The 23,595-nt window shown below is 40.3% G+C and overlaps 1 protein-coding gene across 1 annotated transcript in view; it reads right to left on the bottom strand.

Annotated features, from left to right (window-relative positions):
- Nucleotides 1-111: 111 nt before the first annotated feature.
- The window catches only part of PTCHD1 (patched domain containing 1), a 65,059-nt gene continuing 41,575 nt past the window's right edge, over nucleotides 112-23,595 (bottom strand). Inside the window, exon 3 of the mRNA XM_027534046.1 lies at nucleotides 112-13,461. Coding sequence (XP_027389847.1) covers nucleotides 11,807-13,461 — 1,655 coding nt within the window. The 3' untranslated portion in view covers nucleotides 112-11,806. The remainder of the gene's footprint in view (nucleotides 13,462-23,595) is intronic.

Here is a 23,595-nt window from a genome sequence, read left to right as displayed (position 1 = left end):
CTTGACATATCCTTATTTTAAATACTGTGTGAGGACCAAACCTTTTTGCAGTGTTGCTTGTTGTTTTTCCTTTGCTATCATCAAAATAAAGGAAAAGGCGCACACACATCCTTGGTTTTAGTCCTGTGCTTTATTTTTAATTCTGTATAAATAAATACAAAATGACAAAAAGATATACATTTACTGAACATTGCATTGATCGTGTGGCATTACACAGTGTGTCACAATATTTCAGCTTATAATTGTGTCCTTTAGCTGTTGATGCATAATTCTATAACTTTTAGGATACGATTCATCCAGAAGCTTTAGTGGAACCCCTGAGTGCTTACACTTGCAAAAGTTTGTTGGGGGAGTATTCGAGCCACACTGGCTCAAGTCTAGGGCTATTTCTGGAACATCTAAAACAGTAAAAGAGTGAGGAATGGGGAGAATTTTCTTTTTGCATTCATGAGAGGCATGCAGGGGTACAAATCTCAGACTACAACACTACAGTTATTTCAAGTTTAAGCATTGGATTCAGCATGTATATTTATAAAAATTATTCAAGAGTACTGATTCCCTCTAAAATTCGCATTTTAACCATGGGAGGTCAATTGGCAAGGCCTGTTAAGAACATTCAGCACTACTTCCAGGGTTTCTTCTTCTTCTGGTCATTTTTCTACAATACAAGGTCAACTGAAGTGAAAGAATAAGTGGGCCCATTTGCCAACACTTGACATTTCTTAATTTTCAGAAATGCAGACAATATTACAGTCTGGGATCTTTCATTTGATGACCTCCAGTTCATGGGACTCAACATTCTTACCTATTCCACACTTGTATCCTGTTCAAGCTGTTGTGATAAATAATTTATTACACATTCTCTTAGGGCTCCCTCTCATTGGATGCTCTTGATTTTGGCGACTGAAGTGCTATGACTCAAGGGAATTTGTGTTTTTATATTCTTGTGAATCAGTGATGCTCTCTGCAGAAATGAAGATTTTCATGTAGATGATGAAATATCATCTCTACATAATAGCCTGGGGAAGATAACAGTGGTTCCCAAGCCGGGGGAGGGGCTGGCATCTTGAGTCATGCCTTGGTGACAAGAAATTATAGTTTTCCACCCCTTACTCCTGAGTATCTTTTTATCCTACAAAAATGACTTTTCCATTTTAAAATCATTGCCCACTCCCCTCAGGTTTTGATTACAGATGGTCAGCACCCTCAGCCCTATTTCAGACTACTCATTCAAGCATAAAGCACAAAGGAGAATATGGTGAGTGAGGTTGAAAGCAAAAATCTCATGTTTAAGGGAAATTCTTTAAAAATAAAACCCATTTTATCTTTTCCTATGGAGAAAAAGACAGATATGGAAAGTAAAATATCTCCCCCTATCAGACAATTGTCCATGTATAGAAGGCACCCAGTTTGCCTGATGACATCGTTGCAGGAGTATGGAGAGGGCCAGTATTCGTTCTTCTTCCAACCTTTCTGTAGGTTTCAGCAGTGCCCTTTTATAGGCAGCAGCTTGAGTGTTGGCCTGTCTTCAAGGGAGATTTGGACTAAGAATCGTTTACTAAATATCTCCATAAGCCTGGAATGTGCACACATTATTTGCATTAGGGTGGAAACTTAACTGAGTATATGTTGAAATATTAAAATGAGCTCATTCATTTTCTCTTTTCTCTTGGTCCTTACTTTCTGGGCTATTTTAGGGAAATGTCGATACTTGAGAGTAAAAGCAAAGTGGGCAGAAATCCAAGGGATTAAATTTAGTTCTTATGTATGTCTTCCTAGCACAAAATATTTCCAAGTTACTTAACTAAATTAATTGAACATGCAGTTGTGAAATGGAATTCTTCAAGGATTTGCTAGTGAAGGCCCGATGTGATATGCTTAGTTTTCTGAACCTCAAGATTTTTATCTGCGCAGGTTGGCTTCTAAAGAAGGAAGCCATTCTGGCCTTTATTCCATTGGTTGGAAAGTTAACACAGATGAGAGACAGATAAGAGAGTGTCCACACAGATATTAGCCTATGAATGTTTACTTACACACACACACACACACACGATACCCACCAAACTCTAGGTAGCTTTTCCCGTGTGTGTGTGTGTGTGTGTGTTTGTGTGTGTGTGTGAGAGAGAGAGAGAGAGAGAGAGAGAGAGAGGGAGGGAGGAAGGAAGGGAAAGAGAGGGTGAGGGGCAGTGAGAGAGAACTGATTTCAGTTTCCATGGAAATGGGCTAAATAAGGACTTTAACAGACAGGAGTATGAGTGCAACTTCTTCGCTATTCCCAGCTCAGAACTACTGAGAGAAAATTTGAAATCAACCAAATCTGTTACATTTTTTACAAGGTCAGTATTGTAATTTGGTACCTGTGATATATAATTTTGGATTCAAACTTTCTTTGTGACAGTGAAATCATGCATCCATTGTTAGCCCTGTGAAATATACTAAAAGCCCACTTACCTCCTCCAACAATTGACTGGACATTGCATGCTTATATACTGCTTTGTCACTCCCCTCTCAAGCTCTTCTACTCCCTCTCCATACAGGTTATTTACCTATAACTAACATAGAGAGCATTTCCTCCTCCACTCTAAATGCCCGTGGAAGATCAAGATTCTATGGAATTAAGAAGCCAAAACTGTAGTTTGCTTTGGCCTCTATTGAGTTCTTTTATGCCCAGACATGTAGGTGCATAGGAATCTTCCTGCAACAATTTTATTCCTCTCTTTATATATATTTATATATTAAACTGAAGCCAGCAAATGGGTTTTTCTTTTCTTTCTCCAGAGACAGAAATGTAACATGGTGGCCATTAAAGCCAAAGAAGGCACCATATGCAAGGTTTTCTAAAAAATCTGCTGCTAAACAAAAAACCCAAACCTGTATCTATAAGACATTAAGTCATAGAAACTTTTTTGATTGCTCATCTGGAAAAAACAAAATAACAAAAAAGAATGCATACTAACTGCTGTTAAAAAGCTCAGAAATATCCAAATTAAGAAAAGAAAAGGAAGGCAAAAAAAAAAAAAAAAAGTAAAACTGAAGACATTTCTCTGGTTCATTGCCATTTCACTCTTTGGGGTGTGTCTGTGAGAGGATTAGAAATCTGAGTGAAAGCAAGAAGTTTGAAGTCTGGGAATCTGATAACAGGATTGAAAGAAGGATGCTTTATGGGAAGATGGGGTTTCAATATGAAAGGGCAGTTAACTCAGGACTCAAAGTATTTGGCATGAGGCATTTCCCAGGGCTAGTGTGCTAAGTGTTCCCAGGGCTGCTGCAGCCTAGAAATTCCATGTGGAAGCCTGAAGTATTGCCCTCTGGTGAAAGCTGGTCAGATGGAGAGGAACTGTGGGGTTGCCAATCATCAGTGGGATGGTTTGCCCTGCTGATTTTGTTTTTGTGTAGGTGTGGGATGACATCAATACATATTTTAGGTGTCAGAGAAACTCAAGTGGTACAGAATATAGGACATCATTTTTTTTTCCTGAAGGAGCTAGTCATTTTTTATTCCTGATTTTCTTTAAACATCTTTGAAATGTCTTGACTTTAGGTAAACAGTGTAGTTGATTAAATCTCAGTAGACAAGTGTTTTAACTCTTTGTGGGAAATTTTTCTGGGCAAGTTTTCAATTCATTCTGAGCAGGTGTTGCCCGTCATAGGTCAAAGTGGTGTGACTCACACCCTGTCAAGTGCAGGGTGCAACTGTAGTAATTTTCTCTGTAGGGTCTGATGCTTATCTGTCTCAGATCTGACCAATATAAACTAATTATGTGCTTTAGGATTTGAACATTCCTTTTTAGTTTAAAAAATTTTATTACCTCCAGAATCACCTACTTTCCTATTGTGAAGAAACTCAGCTAAAAGAGTGGGAAACAGTATAACACTGGGGTCTCTTGGAGAAATAGACAGGACTTCTGAATGCTGCATTGAATGATTAATCTGACTGACAAGATGTCATCTTTTGATCAGTTGCCATGGATCCAACTTTAAAAGTCATTGTGATTTAGCCCAAAACTTTACAGACTAATATATGCAGTTTCAGGAACTTCTTTAATTAGTGATGACAATAAGAGAGGGACCATCTTCTGCTGTCTACACTATAGTATGTCTAGGGTGAGGATCTTTTCCAGCATCACTAATGTTTGATACAGACTCTTCCCTCTTGTCACACACTGAAATTGGACTGCTAAAGGAACATTCAGCTGTTATGACTATTTCATTGTTAATAATTGTTGGCAGGAGTTATCTTTGATGTTAAAAAAGTGAAATGCATTGGCTATCTAGACACACTTTTTATAGCTTTGAAACATTTGTGCGTTTAGAGGAATGAGATAAATTTGGCCAAGGAATTATTAAACCGAAGCTGAAATCTTCCTTGTTTGGGCCTAGCATTCAACAACTCTGCTCAGAGCAGCTAAGCTGGAGTGTGAATATGTAGCCATGGGTGGTTGAATTATGGAATCATAGACAATAGAAATAGAACCTGAGTGTGTTCTCATCAAGTTACTAAGGAGAAATTATAAGTCGAGAATTCAAAAGAAAATGTGGGGTCCTTTTATTTAAAAAGCATAGATTCAGGCTCCATATATTTATGTTATAGAGGTTCCTGAACAGCTCCATTATTCTCAGCTCATAATTTTATTCACTGCACACAGATTTGATTCATTTCTCTTTCATAATAATTACCTGTTTTTCCTGCCACACTCTGTCCAAATCTTAGGAACTGTGCTAGGGCTCCTCTCCCCAACTTCTGTTAATGTCCACTCCCTGTGTTTGTGTTTGTGGGGGCTGGGGGGGGGCGGTCTAAACGTTTCTGGTCTTGGATAGTTTGTTACTTGTATGACTTTTCTCCCAACTGAGGTTTCTTATCACTAGGTTTTCCTGGGTGACACCTGCTTTCCTTGAGGTGGATGAAAGGCACTGATATTCCCATTAAACTAATACTATAGATAAATGGGAAATGCCCATGCCTCCTTAAAACTATGAGTTGCCAAAACAGATTGACCACCCCATATGTCCTTCTCCCTTCCTCTCCACTCCTTTTGTCTTTATCTGAATTGCAAAGGAGAAATTCTAGATAGAGTTCCACAATTCCAGGCTTTGGGAGAGATCTCTATGGTTTTGGGTTACTGCTATTCTCACCTGTGACTTAGAAAACTTCCATCAAATGCAGTTTTCCACTAGAAAGTTGTAAGTTAGCACTCTGTAAATTCCAAGAAACATTCACTTCCTTGGGTTTCTTTTTTTTTTTTTAAGCTGTATTATCTGGCTGGTCTCAGACATGCTCATGTACAGGAAACATATAAAAGGTGAAGATAATATTTTTTTATGGTTTCCTAAAATAGCTGAAGCCTTTGGCTTGCCAGATCCCACAGAACCACAGCACTTGGCCTGCTAATGTACATGCACTGTGTGTGTGTGTGTATGTGTGTGTGTAGCAGCGCTGATGGGTCATTACTAGTTTTGGCCAGTCACCTGTGGTCCTGGGAGGCAGGAGGAATCTGCTTTGGTGATTCTAGAAGGGGGAAAAGGCAATTTTGGCAGAATGTTAATTTGAAGAATAAAGATATGAAAGTCTGAGCCAAACATGTTGAAGTTTCACCCTGGAAATTAAATACATTGTTTTGCCAAAGAGAATCCTATGGGTTTTCCCCAGGATGAACCTGGAATAGGTAATGGAAATGGGCTGAATCTTTGCCATTTTGTAAGAATCAAACAAAGCATTTTATAGATCTCGGTGAGCAAAGCCTTCAGGATTCAAATCACATGCTACAAAGTGGGGCTCATATTCTTCCCCCTCATCAGAAGACTTCCCTTGTCATGGCTGGACAGAGGACTGTGTAAATGTCACCAGTGCCACCTCTCTGCTTCAGGGAGGGCCAAGCAGTGTTCCCCCAGCCTGGCCCTTTGGACAACCCAGCTGCATTCTGCTGTGCCTAAAATCATTCCAGAAGAAGCACAACAAACAGTACGAGTAGAGTCATTTATTCTTCAGCTTGCTCCATCAATGGCCACTACATCTAACTTATGGTTGACAGTCAAGAGAACTGAGCTTCAATTTGCACATACACCTGTCCTTAAGTGGAACCATATGCCCATGGCCATGATTTCCTGTTTGTTCACTGCAAATATCTCCAAGATGAATGAGACACATTCTCTCCCTATCTTGAACCAGAATCACTTGGGAGCAGCCCTTCAAGGCTGTGGCATGCTGCTGCCACAAGCGTAGACCTAGAAAGCTCGGAAATAGGTTGCTCAGCTCTTTCTTCTCCCACATCCACGTGTATTCTTTCTGCCAATGAGAGCATGATGCAGAGGGGTCCTTTACCTGTCTTGCCCTGGAGTGTGTTTAACTGGTGCTGGAACATGAATTGGACAATGAAAATGTATGCAGATTAAATGAATGAATGAATGAGGAAAAAAGGAGTAGTGATAGGCACTTCACTGGGCATGAAGAGACCAATACCTACAAGCAGTTTTGGCTCCTTGGAGAAAAGATGGTTGAGAAATTCTTGATTGCCCATTAGCCAAAATGAGGATACCAGGATGACACCCCCAATGAGGTCTTTATTAATTTAGGACAGTGGTTCTTCACTCTTTTTGGGTCGTAGACCTCTTTTGAAATATGATGACAACTATGAACTCTCTTTAGGAAAATGCACATAGGGAACATATACACACATTTTTGCATATAATTTAATTTTAGGGAGTGCAGAGTCCACCCTCCCACCAACTCATCTATGCCCCCAGGTGAAGACCCCATGATATAGACATACAGAATTTGGCAGTAAAGGGGCAGAGTAGAGAAAGGAGTGAGGCTAGGAACTAGGAGACTGCAGTCATAGCCCTGTATCTGCTTCTAACTAGCTCTGTGCATGTCATTTCAGTTCTCCAGCTTTCCATTTTCTTAAGTGAGAAACAGGAGAGTAAGCTTGATTCTCTTCAAAGGTTTATCTCATGTCAACATTTTGGAGGGAGGAAAGGCTGGTGCATCCTACAGCAACAGCATTCCATCCACCAAGGACCCTTCATTGGTTGCCTCCTTGGTGCATATTGCTTTTTTTGTACTTTGAAAAGAAGCCTTCTTTCTCCAGATCAACTTCTCCAAACCTTTGCCACGCTAATTTTAATCTAACCTGAAAATCAATACACAGGCCAGAGCGCTCTGCTCCCTCACTTCGTCTTCCTTGCATGGTGCCCTCACAGATATCAAAGAGGACTTCAAACACATCACCTGGGCAGCAGTGGGGCAGGTGAGAAACAGGCTGGGGAGGACATCCTGACACTGCCTATTCAGGTGAATGGATTTTAGCTCATTCACTTTCCTCTTTGCTTTCTCCTGGACTGGCATGAAACAGAAATAAACAGTTGTAACCACCACGGGGAGGAACTCTGCAATGTGTTGGCTGAAGCAATTCTCAGTTCTTTGCCAGAGAATCCAGTAGTACTAATTTAATGTTTTCCTTCCGTGTGGAAAATGGGAACTTTGTCTTCAAATACCTGATGCTTTTAATGTAGCTAAGACTCAAAAGCAAATTACCGTAAAGGAGTGTCTTCAGACAAGCCAGGCACAGTAATGAAATATGTGCCCCCCTGCAACTCCATCCCGGACTGCCTGTGCCTCTTTCTTTCAAGGATTACCATCCACCTCCACCATCTAGAGCCTGTGCCCCCTTCCTACTCGCCCCACTAAGTGATGATCTAGCCAAATTTTGAATGTCTTAAAATGACCAGGACAATTCATTGCATTTTTATATAGCCTGAATCCTGGGCTCCAGCCTACAGAAATCCACATCTCTGTAGCTTTACATCCTGAGCTCAAGTGCTACTGTGTGGAATGGACAAATTACAAATAATAATATCTTGAGTTCTTTCTTTACACCAGGCCTTGCCACAAGTGCTTTCCGAACACCTTCTTATTTAATCCTTTCAGCAAGTCCGCAACATCACTCAAATGTACACTCTCGAGGGCAGATTTTTTAACAGTCTCATTAGTTCACTGCTGTCCACAGTCTCCAGAACAGTACCTGGGTGATATTAGGCACTCTGTAAGTATTTGACGCATTGAAAGATAGTTACTGTATTATCGCCATTTTACAAATGAGAAAACAGATTCACAGAAATCAAACACTACTATAAGCTGCAGGGCTGCTTTAATAGGATCCGAAGGAATAAAAAGCCATTTGGAGGAGGATATCATTTGTGTCCAAGAGGTTCTGCCTCACACCAGACCCCCCAGGGCGGCTGCCCAGTCCACCCGTTCTTGAGATAGACACAGCCACGCTTCATTGCTGGGGCTGGAGGAAAGTGATGTCACGGTCCCAGAATGCCACTTAGAACAATTGGGTGGTGGTTAGTTAAAATAAAAGAGTTATCAAGGGCCTTGTTCAGAGCAGCATATTGCATAAGTAACTGTAGCCATGGAGGATGGCATCAGATGGGATTATCTCACTTCTGCCTGAAAATTGAGGGAATAAAAATGGTAGGACAGGCAGGAGGAAAACAAGCTAACACAAACATCACAGCCAAAGCAAAACAACCCCCCAAAATCTTAAAATCCCCAAACCCCCAAACCCAGAACAAAACTTATGAGCTGGAACAGTGGAGAAGGAGTTTCATTGGCATTTATCTTATTTTTTTTCCTGTGGAACAGACATACTCTTTTTAGCCTGAGGAGCCCTCATGCTGTTTGCTGGGCCATTGCTATAGGACTAACAATAACACCCTATTTCAAGTATCATTTTCTTTCTTGCAAACCCCAAGTTTCTTGTGAATTTACACCTTCTGCTGTTTCACTCATTGAAAGAATATCACCCTTACCCTGATTTTTCTTTTTTTCCTTATGAATGGCCAAGAAAGCCCAAGTATCACAGTTTTTTTCTTTTAGTTGAGCAGGAGAAATATTTCTGATGGATGGAATGTTTTCTTTGGTAAACAAACAATAAATAGCAACTCAAAACCAACCAAATCAGTTTCTTTGGTAAAGTGAACATTAATGTCTTGGTTGGAATTAATTGAAAAAGAAAACTTTTGCAAGTGTTTGCTAGGACTGTTCCCTCCCTCTTGATAGCAATTATAAAAGTAAAACTTCATGAAGTAAGGACTTAAATTTGCAGGAGATGTGATTCTGAGCTATTTCTAAAATGTCTTATCCATGGTGGGGCTAAACCAATGTTATTAGAGCAATTATTAATAATCAATATTAACAAATAAATAATAATGATCTCACAATAAATAATAAGTAGTAAATCTTGGCATGCAGAGTCCCCCAGTAAAAATAATTCATTCTTTCCACAATCAGAATTCCATAAGCTTTGATTTCAAGCACTGAAAAGAGAAGTTGACAAGTTTTAAAATGCCCTTCATTTAAAAATACAATATCCCAAGGTATACAGAGACCCAGTCAAGTTGGAAAACTACTATCTGTCATAAAATAAAGTTCCACAGTAAGTCATTCTGGTTGACCCAATTGAATGCTTAAATTCTCAACAAAATACACTTAATTGGTGTGTGTGTTGTATCAATTTTATGGAGTCACTGTAACCCAAGGTACTCCATGTGGCCAACACTAAATCAATGGCTGATTTAAAACACATTTTTCAGAAAGTGATTTAGCAACATATGATTTAGGAATAAAACCAATCCCCTCTTCAGCTGTGTTTTATCAGTAACCACCTAGTTGCAGGCCCCTTGGAGAGAGAATTGATCGCAGATCTATTATGAGAACTTGCCCTTTTTCGAGGATTGCATTTGTCCTTAGATTAAAGCTCATTATCTTCTAGTTGAGTGCATAACACGTTGGTATGATCACTTAGTGTGTTTGCAGGAGAGATTGAACAAGTGTGTAATGCACTAGCTATGATCCCCTGCACATATATTTAGAACTGTGTGAACAACAGTACATGAAATAGAAAGCACAGGTTTGCACTTGGTGTAGTTACATCTGAATCATTTGGGCATTTTTGCTGTCTGGAAAGACAATGGTAAACCTAAATCCCAAACATTACCCAGACATTAAAAAAAAAAAAGTCTGCCTTGTGGCCAATAAGTCCTATGTTTCTTCCTTGGAAATGTACTTTGAAGGGAGTAATAGCCCTCTTATGAGAAGATCTAAAATTGGCCTGCCCTGTCTTAGGCATGCTGAAATGATGGAAACCCTCCAGTGGTGTGACCCTGGGTGAGTTGCTTTATTCTCCTAGGTCTCAGTTTCCTCCTCTGCAGGGATGGGGAAGTTGCACAGTACGTCCGCTAAGGTCCAGAAAGGCAAGGTGCTTTGGGGAAATGCTTATCACTACAGATGTCTAAATAAGCTACATCTCTAAAAGGGAAAAATACTGTAGACATTTGCCTCAAGTTTGACCAGGTTTTAGCTTCATTTTTATAGACTGAAAGAAATGCAGGGATCTGGGGTGACATACACAGCCTCTTCAGATCAAACCATTTCTGTTTAGATCCTGTAGATACTGCAAGCCCACAGTATAAACATCTAGGCTTGATAATGTACAGAAAGGCCGTGCACGGAAGGAGAGGGGGCACCAACGAAGGTGTAGGGGGGCCAGGAGGATTAAAGTGCAGCCGGGTGAGCAGGAAAGCTTGACTGTCATCATTGATAGATTTATATTGGTGATTACATCTTCCCATCAGTTCCATTTATGTCATTTTCAGCCCTTTGTGTCTTTGCCTGAAGTTCTCAGTTTCAGGACTTACAAAGTTTCAGGACTTTTCTTCTCTGTGTCTCTGAGCAGGCAGGTCTCCTGAGCAAAGGTGGACTGGCACTACAAGTGGCAAGCTGTGGCCAATAACTTTTCCTTCCTCAGCTATGCGTGGGCAGATGTTGTTTCTGGGCATCCATGCAAAAAATGCATGTAGGGCCAAACCACAAACAGCTGTACCAGCTGGCCATTTTTTGTTGTTAAAATGGAAACACTGTCTCTGGGTTCATTTAGACACCTGCTTTTTCTCCATCATGCCAGGTATTTGGGTTTGGCTCCGTGGTTCCGGGTACTCAGAGCCTCCTGCCAAAAGCTGCAATTACTATTGCAGATCCATTTGGTGACAAGTGACAAAATATTCCAAAATAGACTGGCCTTAACTTTTCATTACTGAAGCTGTCACTGGTTTAAAGGTATATTGACCAAATCATACAAACATTAAAAGTGTATTGATGGTGGGTGCATGAGGGGGTATGATAAATTAACTCTCGACAAGAAAACTGCCTCACCCGGGTGACTTTAGAGTTGACTCAGTTTCAGCCCATGGGTGATGGCCATTCCACTGCGTGTCAGTTTCTGAGGTTCTGGCTGCTTTTGCTGGCCAGAACTTTCACAAGCATCTCCTTGGGGTGTTGGGGAGCTAGATGAGATGGTGAAGACCCTAAACCATAGACCCTGCTTGGAGCTACTGCTTTGCAAAAGTTCTGGAAGCCTTATTGTTTGAACAGTGCTCAAAGCTATTTCTGCCTTGGCAGCTGACCTTTCAATCAGAAGGGTTTTGTCACCATACCAGCAACATCTGCAGTGTGAATAAAATAGGATTCTGCTTGCTAATAAGCTTTCTCTTATTCGATCTTAGTTTAAGAGACTATGAGTCTCCTAGGGTGTGTGTGTGTGTGTGTGTGTGTAAGTAAATTCTCTCTGATGACAACCTTTTGTTTTAAAGGTTGACAATTTCCCCATTTCCCCTGGTCCTTTACTGTTTTTGGCAATGTCTGTTTCTTATCCTTAAAAACCAAAAAACAACTTTAAATGTGTTGCCATGAACATCATCCCTTTGCTCCTGATAAGACCTAGGGTGAAACTGTAACAAGCAGATGCCCTCACACTGTTGTAATCTGGTCAACCACTCGGGTGCTATCGATATCCACCATTTCGACACACTCAATTTCCTCTCGATTTTCAGGATTTTTCTTCTCTTTCCTTTTTTTCTTAGAGGGTGGCAGGAAAGTCAGTATCACAGGTAAAATGGCAAAGCAGTGAAAGAAGGTGACCAACGCTATTAAAAACAAGCACCTGAACAGTGTACAGGTCAGATTTGAAGGCACAGCTGCAAGAGGAATCAGACCAACAAGATAGCATAGGTAACTCTGTAAAATCGCTACCCCATGCACTTCCAGGGCATTTTTTACCCACTTCGTTCTTGTGAAATCCTTGCCCAGAACAAAGGTGGATAAGAGTGGAGCACAGTTGTCAATTGTGTAGTTAATTCCATATATTAAGCATAGCACGGAAATGCAGTCCAGTTGCACTTTCCATAATGTCATGAAACCTATAACTCCAAACTCCACGGACACAACCGTTAGAGTGAGCCAGACGTTAATCAGAGAGTCTGCCACCAGGAATGCCGAGAAGAAGAGCAGGAACAAAGCACTGATGCAGGAGTTGTGCAGGGGTGCTCCCAGGGAGGAGGCGTATCGATCCATGTACACGAAGGACGGGTTGAAGACAATGAACTTCACCTTGGAGGTGACGGAAAGTCTCCTCAGGGTCTCCAGGAGATCATAGAGTTCTTCTCTGTTTGTTTCCATGGTCTTGGCCACCAAGAACATTCTGGAGGCCACTACATCAACCTCATCATTATACTTTTTAGAGAAGATTATGTCCTCTTGAAAATGGGAAAATTGGGGGGCTTTCAGGAAGGAATTTCTCAACATGTCTGTGAAGTTTTTCTTAGGCAAGCCAGTGGACACATTGAGTTTCCGAAGGTAATTTAAGTAGCTCTCAAACCAGGATATTCGCACAAACCCCTTGGTGTATTCTAGCACGTCTTCTTGGACACTAGTGTTCCAGTATTCTATAGACTCGTATATGTAAAATCCAATCACCGGACTGTAGTTGCTAAAGTACTTTTGCTGGGCAGTAGTGTACTCAATGGTTTGTGTCGCCGTCGCTACGATGTTACTAAGGTCTGACCCTTCACTGACCTGCAGATAGCCCATTAAGGCAAAGGAAATATAAATAAGGTAAAAGAGAACTACAAAAGGCTTGACATAGGTGTTGGTTATCCAGTCACAGTAATAGCGTTTGAGGAAACATACCAATAGGTGACTCTCGTAAGTGTTCGCTTCCTCACCATCCGCAGTGTCCTCGCTGAATCTGGCCGTCAGGAGAAACCTGTACCATGCCGGCTTCTCCTGCAATGCCTCCGGCTTTGGGACTTTCCTACAGAAGATACTATGCTGGTAATTGTTTTCTATGTAGCCAGTGAATACCAGGCTGGAACCATAAAACGAGAGTACATAGAGGTAGTTGAAGAAAATTGCGATACAAGAATTGCAGCAGAAAATCCTGGCTGCCTCAATGTTCGTGAAAGGGCTGGCCCCTATGCCGAAGGTGACCAGGTACATGGCAGTGGTGAGAGAAAAGGAGAGCATGGAGTCTGCATAGACTGCTGCAGTTCTCTCTTTAACATGTTGGTCTTCTCTAGTTTTCCTCCAGGAGGATAACATTTCAAAAGTCCCATATAATCCATGACCTGAGGGGGCAGAAAAAGACCAGATCAAAAGTTTAAAATACTAAGGTCTCTAAAGAGGGGAACCGACTTGGTTCTGGGGAACAACTGGGTCAAAGGAAATGTAAACCATACTAGCGGTGACAGGTCAATGTCAGTGATTTCTCCTGTGGAGACCAGACTTGTGTTTTGGTGAGTCAGACATGTTAAGGGAGAGAGGGCAGAGAGAGGAGCTAAGATCTTCATGCTTCCTTCTGGCTGAAGAAAGATGGGTGGACTTTAGCCTAAGAGATCTGAGTAGACTTGCACCTGAGTCTCTTGGGGCTTATGCACACTGATGGTTTAGGACTGTGGTTGCAGTTTTCAGAGTATTTCGTTGGTGGAACACTCCAGAGAGGATGCCTGGCCACTCAGCATTTGGCTTGTCATCCCCACAAGGCTGGAGGTTAGCACAGCGGAAGGCAGTGGGCAGAGGGGTCTGAGTTAGTGTCTCATCACCTCATTTAAGTTTGGCCAAGTGGAAAGCTTTAGGGAGAAAGAAGTGCTGTATTTAATCTGAGCCTTGACAGGAACTAAATCACAGCCTCTTTTTTTTTCCTTCTTCTCCAAGAATCAATGCAGGATGCAATAAATCTGAGAAACAGAGGGGAACAAAATAAGTAGGGACAAGTTTGTGTGAATAGGAAGGATGGAAGAAGGAACGAGATTCACAGGAACTCTCCCTGCAGTGGATAAAAATGAATTCAGGTTGAAGGTTTATGGCTTGTCTCTGGTCTTCAGGGACCTATCTGCCCCATTTGGGTTGGATGATGTCTCAAGCTAGTGGTGACTGCTGGCTTTTTTACACTACTTGGCAACGGCCTCTGAGGGCCAGGGCCGGATCAGTAACCTCTCTCCCGAACTACTTAATGCCCTTCCTCCTTGGTTAGTATTCCAGTAACCCTGCAACAGCAGACTTACAGTAAGTGCTCCTGTTTGACTTTACTGCCTGCAACTGGATCTAGTTTAACTTCTCTAATCTCTCTTGGTGGGAGCCAGACATTTCCCAGAGGGGCTTCCCTGGGTTTCTAGGCCACTGTAACATTGAAACCCCCCCCCCCCCCACCAATGTGACCTGTTGTGGCTTTCTCTCAGCCCTGTCTTGGCACTGGGATCTGCAGATCTCATTTTCTGCTTCTCTGCCTTGGCATATTCAATCCCATTATTGAGGATAATAAAATCTTTACCCTGTGGTACAATCGTCTTGTTTTTAAAAAGGAATTTAAAATCTCCAGCCAAGCGTAATGCTGAGTGAAGTGAGTCACTGTGCTCTTGTGTGTACAATAACTGAGCGCTCGTCTGCCCTCGTGCCCAGGCTGGTATTTATATACTTATTGTGAAGTCTTGGCCTCAAACCCGCACACCCATTTCACAGTCATGATATAAGCCTGTTTCCTCAGAGGAATTTGGCATTTATCTTAATTTACTGGGCATCATTTTACAGCCACTTTTAGAGGTCAGGTCAAGACTGTCAATTTGATAACTGGCACCATGACCCCTATTAAAGTGAAGACACCTAAACTCCCTAGACAAGAAGTAAAAAGTCCACTCGTTGACTGGCATACTGTTTTTAATTATGTTTTAGATAGTTAACATCTAGTCTTAAGAGGGAAAACTATTTATTAAGTTTGTTTCCACTGGGTTCTCTGGAAGGATCAGCCAACCTTTGATTAAAATAACTGATCCCTTGAAATGAGGGTAAAGAAAGTACCTCTGAGGCACCTGCCCCCTGGGGAAACAGTACTGACCATTTCATCTGGGGCCAGGGAGAATAAATTCTGATAGGCAAACACACTTTAGAGTTTCACTGAAAAGGCAAATGGAATCGTATAAGTGTTTTCTTTCTAGAAAGAAAAAGAATTTTTAAAACAAGGCTTTGGTGCTGAGTCATCAAATATGGTAAGAAAATAAAGATGCATAAAGCAGGATTAGAATTACTGGTATGGTAGGATTTAAATTAAATCAGTTTTGCAGCCCTTTTTACAATGGGTGTATTTTATAATGACATTATCTGACCCTGACTCTTGTTGGAAAATACAATAAGAATTCCTTTATTACCTTGGTATTGAATAATCTTAGAAGCTAATTGAGAAAAGGATTTTGAATTAACAGAGCTATTAGGTAAAAAGAGTAAGACCTCTGAGGGTCCTGAGTGAAAATAATCAAACTCAAGGAATGTGGAAGTAGGCTGTTAGAGTGTCTCTTGAGTTCTGTTGCTGCATTTTTTTGAATATTGCTACAAAATTTTAATATTATAGCAAAAAATTCAATACAATATTAAAAGAATATCATACCATATCAAAGATGTTTATATCGGGAAATCTCCTAATCAGTTGACTTTATTTTTTTTACCTTTTTGTTTCATATTGGAGTGTAACTGATTAACAGTGTTGTGATAGTTTCAGGTGAACGGCAAGGGGACTCAGCCACATGGCTGCTGCATCTTAAATGCCTTGTCCTTCTGAGTTTGATCCCTTTCATTGCACATGACACGTTCTTGGTTCTGGGGGCAGTTCCAGAAGATTCAGATTTTACTCATAGGGGCTTTTGGAAACTCTGCTTCTCCTTCATTCCTCTCAGGGCTGTGCCTGCATGACTTATAGAGGCCAGAAGAGGAGGCCCTGAGACAGAATCTGTTTTACCTGATCATTCAGCCTTTGTTGGTAGTTGTTGTTGGCCCCGTGCCGAGGCCCGCACCATTACTTCTGATAGGCCAGACTCTTGTTTCTCAAGCACACCTTCCCACTAGCAGATGCCTATACCCTCAACTCCAAATTCCAGTTGTGCATTGTCTTTAGAGAACTCTTTGGATTTCAGGGACAACTGGTAATACTTTATCTGGGCCTCCTCACTGAAGCTCAGTCAGTCAAGGGGGGAGGGCATACCAACATGGCTGCCAGTGCCTCCCAGGGAAGAATAGCTTGGAGTGCCTAGCTAGCACCAGACCTGATTCACAGCTGGGGCACTTATGTTGAAGAGGTTAGCCTGTTACTGTAATGGAAAGCTCAACTGTGGGGCTCCCGTTCTCTGGCCTGGACTCCAGGGAGACATGTTCCATAAGCTGTAGGACTTGAAGAATGCCCTGTTCCCCAAGAAGGCCTGCTCTGTCTGTCACCACAGCTGAATTCCCTTTGGTTTGACCTTCACGGGATTCTTTTAAATGCAACCTCCTGTGCAATAGTTGTCGACTGAAGCCACTTCCCTTCACTCCGGGGAGTGGGACAAAGAAGGGAGATGGGGAGGGAGGGCAGAGACATCCAGGTAAGAGGATCTCACAGAGACTTAACTCCTTCACAGTGTTTCCTGCAGCCAGCCCTGGGCTTCATTTTTATATCCATGTCAGAAACTGGGCCAGTGAAAACCAAGGAAAGGCAGGGAGGAAAGATTTGAGGAGATTCTGTTCCTCTCCACTTTCTTCTCTCAGCAGCTGCCTCCCAGCACCCAGGGACCCTCCTCTCTTTTGGTCACTACTTAAAGCTGAATTGTTGCCAGAGGGAACTGTTAAACCACACATACTGATGCTATCAAATTCTGAAGGTAAAGAAGACTTGAAAGCATTCAGTTAGTCTTTGAAAAGCACATTCAAGATGTTTGTTTCTGTTTTCGTTCAGTGCATGTCTGTAGAGTTAAATGCATATGAACACATGTCTATCAGTGTGCGTCAAGACATAAACATACCAGTCTAAGTTCTAATTATTCATGAGTGACTGCTTTCTGGCAGCACAGGCTTTTAGCCAGGCCCTGGGATAAGGACAGTAGAGCTCTTCACTGGTGTTCAGACACAGTTTGTACTACGAATGCAATTTAAATTTTATTAGCAGTAGACTTTGGGATTTTCATCTAGTAAAATCAAATACTAAAGGGTTTAGGCTAATCAGTTTTCTTCTTTTCCAAAGAATTTTCTATCTTTTTGTGCAGTTACCTTTCAGATTTTGGAGGCAATGAAAAGACAGCACAGATGATAAATAATACTAATGGTGGAAAATCCTCCAATCATTTAGAGTGAGTTTCAGGAATATTCACAAATTAAATAAAATCTCACTCTTACCCAGACTCTTTTCTGGGACCTGACTGAAGCCTTCAGGATTGTTTACAATCCACTGACCAAGGAATTGACAAATGAATAGTGTAGAGTTAACCTAACTTTACCCAGTAGATACACATCTGGAAAGTTATTCATAAAGTCAATGATATTTTTAATGTATTTAATGGTTTTGCTATCAGAGGCAATCTGGGTGATTTGTTTATTTTTATTTTTTGTCAATGAATATCATAGGCAAATCAATCTACTTGGTACACTGGGATTTTGTAAGGCAGATTTTTCTTGAGGCCCAGAACCTCCTGCCTTCTCCAGCACACAGAGCCACAGCACAGAGGCTAATGCCTTTGGGCTCTCCTCGTATTTTAATCCTTTAATCCTAGCAGGATTTCCTCATCCTGAGTTCCTACAAGTAAGGAATAACTGCGAAGATGGGGAGGGGAAATGGGATGGCTTTGAGTTTCAATGTGAAAACATTTAATATCAGGAGATAATAAAGCCATTTATAGCATGCCTGGGCAGTGCCAGATTTCCTATATGAAAATAAAATTACTACATTCTTCTAGAAAATCCATAGAGTATAATGAATGCATGAGCAAAATCTGCTTAAAACATATTTTATTCTTAGACAAGCTCCACTAAGTAGCTCATGTTTATAAAAAGCTTTTCCTTCCATGACATCCACATAAATTCATGGTTTTTTTTTGAAAAGAAATTTAAAGTGTGTATGTGTCTGGCTTGAGTAACATTTGTTTTTAGAGAGAAGTTCATTAATTGGGTTACATTTACACTTTTCCTGTTATAAACATTTACTTTCTGTGCTGAGTTGTTTGGTTTATCACAGCCTGTTTTGTCTCACAGTTAAGAGTGAGAGTAAAGGTGTACTTTGCTTAAGCTAAGACAGATGCTCACATCAGGGCGAATACATACAGCTAAACTCCTTCTACTAGAGGCTTGTCACATTTTGGTAATTCTAATCACAGCATTGTGTTTTAATCTGAGAAATGATTTCCTTCGCTCAAGAGCTGCAAATAAAAGTCCAAGAAATGAATAGCTGTTTTGTGTTTAAAGATAAAGTATTTACATACTCTGTGTGTATGTGTGCGTGCACACACACGCACTATATAAAATCAGTGTGCACAACTGAAGCTCATAATATATGCTACGGTCATTGTGTGATATCTCTTCATACAGAAGACATATGTAGTATTTATATATGTGGCATATCTTATTCAAATACATTTTATATATTTATATATAAAATGTGTGAATATATACTGTATAATACAGAGAGAAATGTACTGTATTTCTCTTCAAACATTCAAACAATATGTATACATAATATGTAATAAACACATAAAATATATATATACAACATGAACTTATTACATAATATATCACATTACATATAATATAGGTAATGTGATATATAATATATATTATACACCCAGATTATACACACACACACACACACACACACACAGATATATACACAAAATGACTAGTAGGTTGATGTGCAATTTATTTTACTGGTGAGGAAGAGAAATGTTAGTGTTGTTGCACCAGTCAGTGCAGAGAAGGGGCTAGAATCCCTCCCTTAGGTTCCATCTACATTTTGATTCATGGCTGGTGAAATAGTCTAGGTGAAATGCAGGGTTTCCTTGACAATGACTATGAATCTGCTTGCATCATGAACTACTGCAAATCCATCTAGTCAACACTACCTGGCCCCAGCAATGACTTTCGGAGATGTTAATCCAAATGCAACAACCAACTAGGTGTCCCTCCTTCTGTTTGTTTGTTTGTTTTTTTTTTAAACCAGCTCAGTGTCCTTGATTTCAGCTGCCATACCTTCATGGAATTGGCCACCCCTTATTCCCTAGACTAGCTGGCAAAACCATCCAGAGGATTCCCAGGAGACCTGGGTCAGAGACGAATACCTTTGCATTCCTCTGCCTGATTGTTCTCTGCCTCCCTGGACCTGTGCCCCTAGTCCCATTCTTGCCATCCTTTGTGGTTAAGGATAGACCAATAAAACATGTCTGATCCATCCCCTCAGACCTATTTCTCCCAATCCACCTTGCATTGTAGTATGACTGGTGGAAGATAAGAATAAAAAGATGAGAACTAGACACAAAATAACACAGTATCCTTTTAAATTAGTCCCACAGTGATCATAGAGCATTACAAAAAGGATATTCAGGGACAAAAACACTTTGAAAATAGTATATGGAATTACTCTCTTATTTCAAATCAGATGTAAGCAACAATGGGAACAACAAAACATCTATAAATCAGTTTTTTTTTTCTAGACACCGTGGAGCCTGTTAGTAATTTATACCTAAGCAGAGTATTTCCACAGCATTCTTAACATACTTTTACTCCTCATGTAGACTGTCATATTGTTGCAAGTAATGAACGTATACCATAATGTAGGAGGTTGAATCATAAGAAATGACTGCTTTTGGAGATCAAAAATAGCCACATATTGGCACCAATTTCGTAGGTGAAGACTGGTTGAATATTGACAATTTTGTATTTGCTTTGAACTTTATTATTATCTGGCTGATTTATTCCCCCACATTTCTCATGACTTTAGTCATCAGGCAAGCACAACTTTGCAAGTTTGCTTAAATTTAGAGCCAAGATAATTAAGAGTTCCAGTTTCTTGGAACTAAATTTCTTGCACTGGACCTTTTACCTCTTTGTAAGCCTGAGCTCCGTATACTTCATCACATTCCAGTTGGCAGCAAATAAAAACAATTTCTCAGAGAACTGAACCTTATCTTCTGGTTTCTGTTAAATACAGATAATCTTAGGATGTATACCTGAAGGAAGCCAAACGTCCTTGCTATTGGTCTCTTCCTAGCATTTAATCACATCCTTGCTTCTTTCCTATCCTTGAATTTGAATGGCCTGGCTGGATAATTTAGAAGGAAGAGGGAACCTTGGATCTGACATTAGACCTTCTCAAAATCCCAAACATTTTAAAGGACTTGAAGAACATTTTTCTTGAAGAATATTTTTCATTTCATCTGATCTTTGAGGCTCTTATATCTTAATAAATGCAAAGCTACCCTTATAAATTAGATTGCCACATATAAACTAATATTCAAAATACCTTTCACCACGACTTCAATTTTCCCCTTTTAGCTGTACAGAATGTACATGAAACACCAAACCTACCAGATGAAGAAGGAAGAAACCTTCCTTCTGTTCCCTTCTATATTCCCCAATATTCCATTCCTTTGCTGATTTGTGTCTGATCAGCAAAGCTGTGGAAATATTAAGCCTGTAAGGAGAGCTGGCATGTACAAAACCTGTGCCAATTTCTTAAATCATACCCAACTGCCGGGCAATGTTGTAAATCCTCATCCTTTAAAGGAAATTCCATAATGGATTAACATGATGAGTGTCAAATGTTTACAAATGGCAGTTCAAGTACCTCGATGCCTGGTGTTAATATGGTTTGGAAAGAAACGATATTACTTTACACACAAAGGGTGTGGATGAAATAAGCTCCTCTCCAAAGTATAATAACTAAAAAATGTCAATGAGCATTTATGATACTGTAGACCTTTAAGAATTTCAGCTCTAAATAAACTGATCTGACTCATGAACAGGGGTTTTGGCAGAAGTAGGGCTGTCTAATATGCCTGACACTGATTAAAAACATTCTAAATCCTGATGTATCTATGCTTACATCATTGCCCAAATGATTCATCTGTGTAGGATATATTCTTATTGCCAGAGATGTCACGTATCGTCTTGGCTACAAACACACAGTCACATCCCATTATGGTGAACTCTCAGAGTTTATCCAAATCCTTTCCTATTCTGGAATTTTGTCAGGTTAATACGGTTTGACACACGTGGTCTTAAAATTTTCCATTCTAAATCTGCTGCCATTTTGGCATTTGGCTGGGTCTGGCCTTAAGTGACCGGCATCACACTGAGAATGTTTAGTTTGTTGAATTTTAAATCTATAATTGTGTATCACATTATAGACCTATTGTCGGCCAAGGAAATTTCGTCTGGAAAGGACTAAGAGATTTTTTTCTAAGACACCTTTCCTTCTAAAAGAAGCCATATATTTTTTAGTTTTATTTGACTGTATATTAATACCACAGAAAATCAAGAAGTTTTGCTTAAATCTTCTTAGTTTAAGCATAACCATTTGATGCTATAGACGGGCAAATTTAGAAACTGGACAAGTTTAGTGAGTCACACACTGCAAAACCCTTAGCACCGCATTTCTTCTTGGTCATTTGAAGTATTTATTGGCATTTTAGGACTGGTTATCAAAAAAACAGAATTAAACATTGGTCCTGAACACAACATTTATGAACGTGCTCTTGCTTAGATTTCATTTTACAATCAAATCTGAGAACGATGAGTTTATCTGAGAAATACAGAAGGGCAGCCATCCTAAATCCAGGTGCTGCTGGCTTTACGAGCGTATTAAGCATCCATTACGTGGTGCAAAGTATTTATTGCAAATGGGCCTCAGCTACTAAAACACGTCGCTTCCTTTCATGTTGTGACTAAGTAATTTGAGATCTCTTTGAGCTGAAAATGTACAGAAAGGTTGTCTACTGACTGTCAGCAGGGAAAACTGCCATCAAATCAATGCATGTGACATTCCTCACAAATTACAAACAAGGGTTTTTTGGGCACTGCAGCGCTTGGTCTCTTTCGCTACAGATGCTAGGTTTTTCTGAGTTGAATTCATGTGAAATTCACTGATACTAGGTCTTGGTGGAGTTGTGGCACTACTCTTTATGAATTTGTCTTTTAAAAATGCTCCCTGGCTAACAGCATCTTTCCATCTCTTCTATCCCTCCCCATACCAGTACTGTCTGGTGTATTCCTTTTTGCATTGAGTTTTGCTTACAATATTTAAAACTTATTTAAAAAGGACAAAAATCAATTTTAAGAGATTTGAAATACTGTGATTTCTTTTACTTAATAAAATTCAAGATGTTTTGAATATTTAATTTCATTTTTACTTACAATGAAATATTTTTAGTGAAATTAATGGGAAGAAGTTTTGAATGTTACTGTTGTGTTTTGCTTAAAAATTAATTTTAAGGTGGTGCACTGGGACGACCCAGAGGGATGGTGTGGGGAGGGAGGAGGGAGGAGGGTTCAGGATGGGGAACACAAGTATGCCTGTGGCGGATTCATTTTGATATTTGGCAAAACTAATACAATTATGTAAAGTTTAAAAATAAAATAAAATTTAAAAAAATTTAATTTTAAGAAGCTCTAAATATTGTAGTTTTACTGAATGCAATTAGTTTTTAGGAAGTTTTAAATATTGTACCCTTCTTTGAGCTCATGATAATTACTTAAGAGTGTCAAAAACCAGGAATGATATTTCTTTTTCTAGCCCTAACATCTTTTTTCCTCACTTAAGAACCTGTCTCCCTTCAGTTTCCTGTGAACCCTTATCCCTGTTTATCTTCCTCCCACAGAAACAATCACAGCAAAAAAACATTGTATTTTTAAAATGAAAAGCTAAATAAAAAAAAACAAAACACCCCAAGCATGTGACTAATCATGAGCAAAACATCTTAATTTAAATCTTGACTCAACCCACAGCTCTCTCAGTCTCCACACAGTGCCCCACTTTTCCACAAAAGCTACTAGTATATGTTTATTGCTTGGGTCTCAGATCCTGCAGCTGCTGCTGCTGCTGCTAAGTCACTTCAGTCGTGTCCGACTCTGTGCGACCCCATAGATGGCAGCCCACCAGGCTCCGCCATCCTTGGGATTCTCCGGGCAAAGAACACTGAAGTAGGTTGCCATTTCCTTCTCCAATGCATGAAAATGAAAAGTGAAAATGGAGTCGCTCAGTTGTGTCAGACTCTTAGTGACCCCATGGACTGCAGCCTACCAGGCTCCTCCATCCATGGGATTTTCCAGGCAAGAGTACTGGAGTGGGTTGCCATTGCCTTCTCTGCAGTTCCTGCAGAGCATGGAGTAAAAGTGAAAGTGAAAGTCGCTCTTTGTTGTGTCCAACTCTTTGTGACCCCATGGACTGTAGCCTGCCAGGCTTCTCCATCCATGGAATTCTC

Source organism: Bos indicus x Bos taurus, chromosome X (genome assembly GCF_003369695.1).
Source record: "Bos indicus x Bos taurus breed Angus x Brahman F1 hybrid chromosome X, Bos_hybrid_MaternalHap_v2.0, whole genome shotgun sequence".
Taxonomy (NCBI): domain Eukaryota; kingdom Metazoa; phylum Chordata; class Mammalia; order Artiodactyla; family Bovidae; genus Bos; species Bos indicus x Bos taurus.
This window is presented reverse-complemented; position numbering and strand designations above follow the sequence as displayed.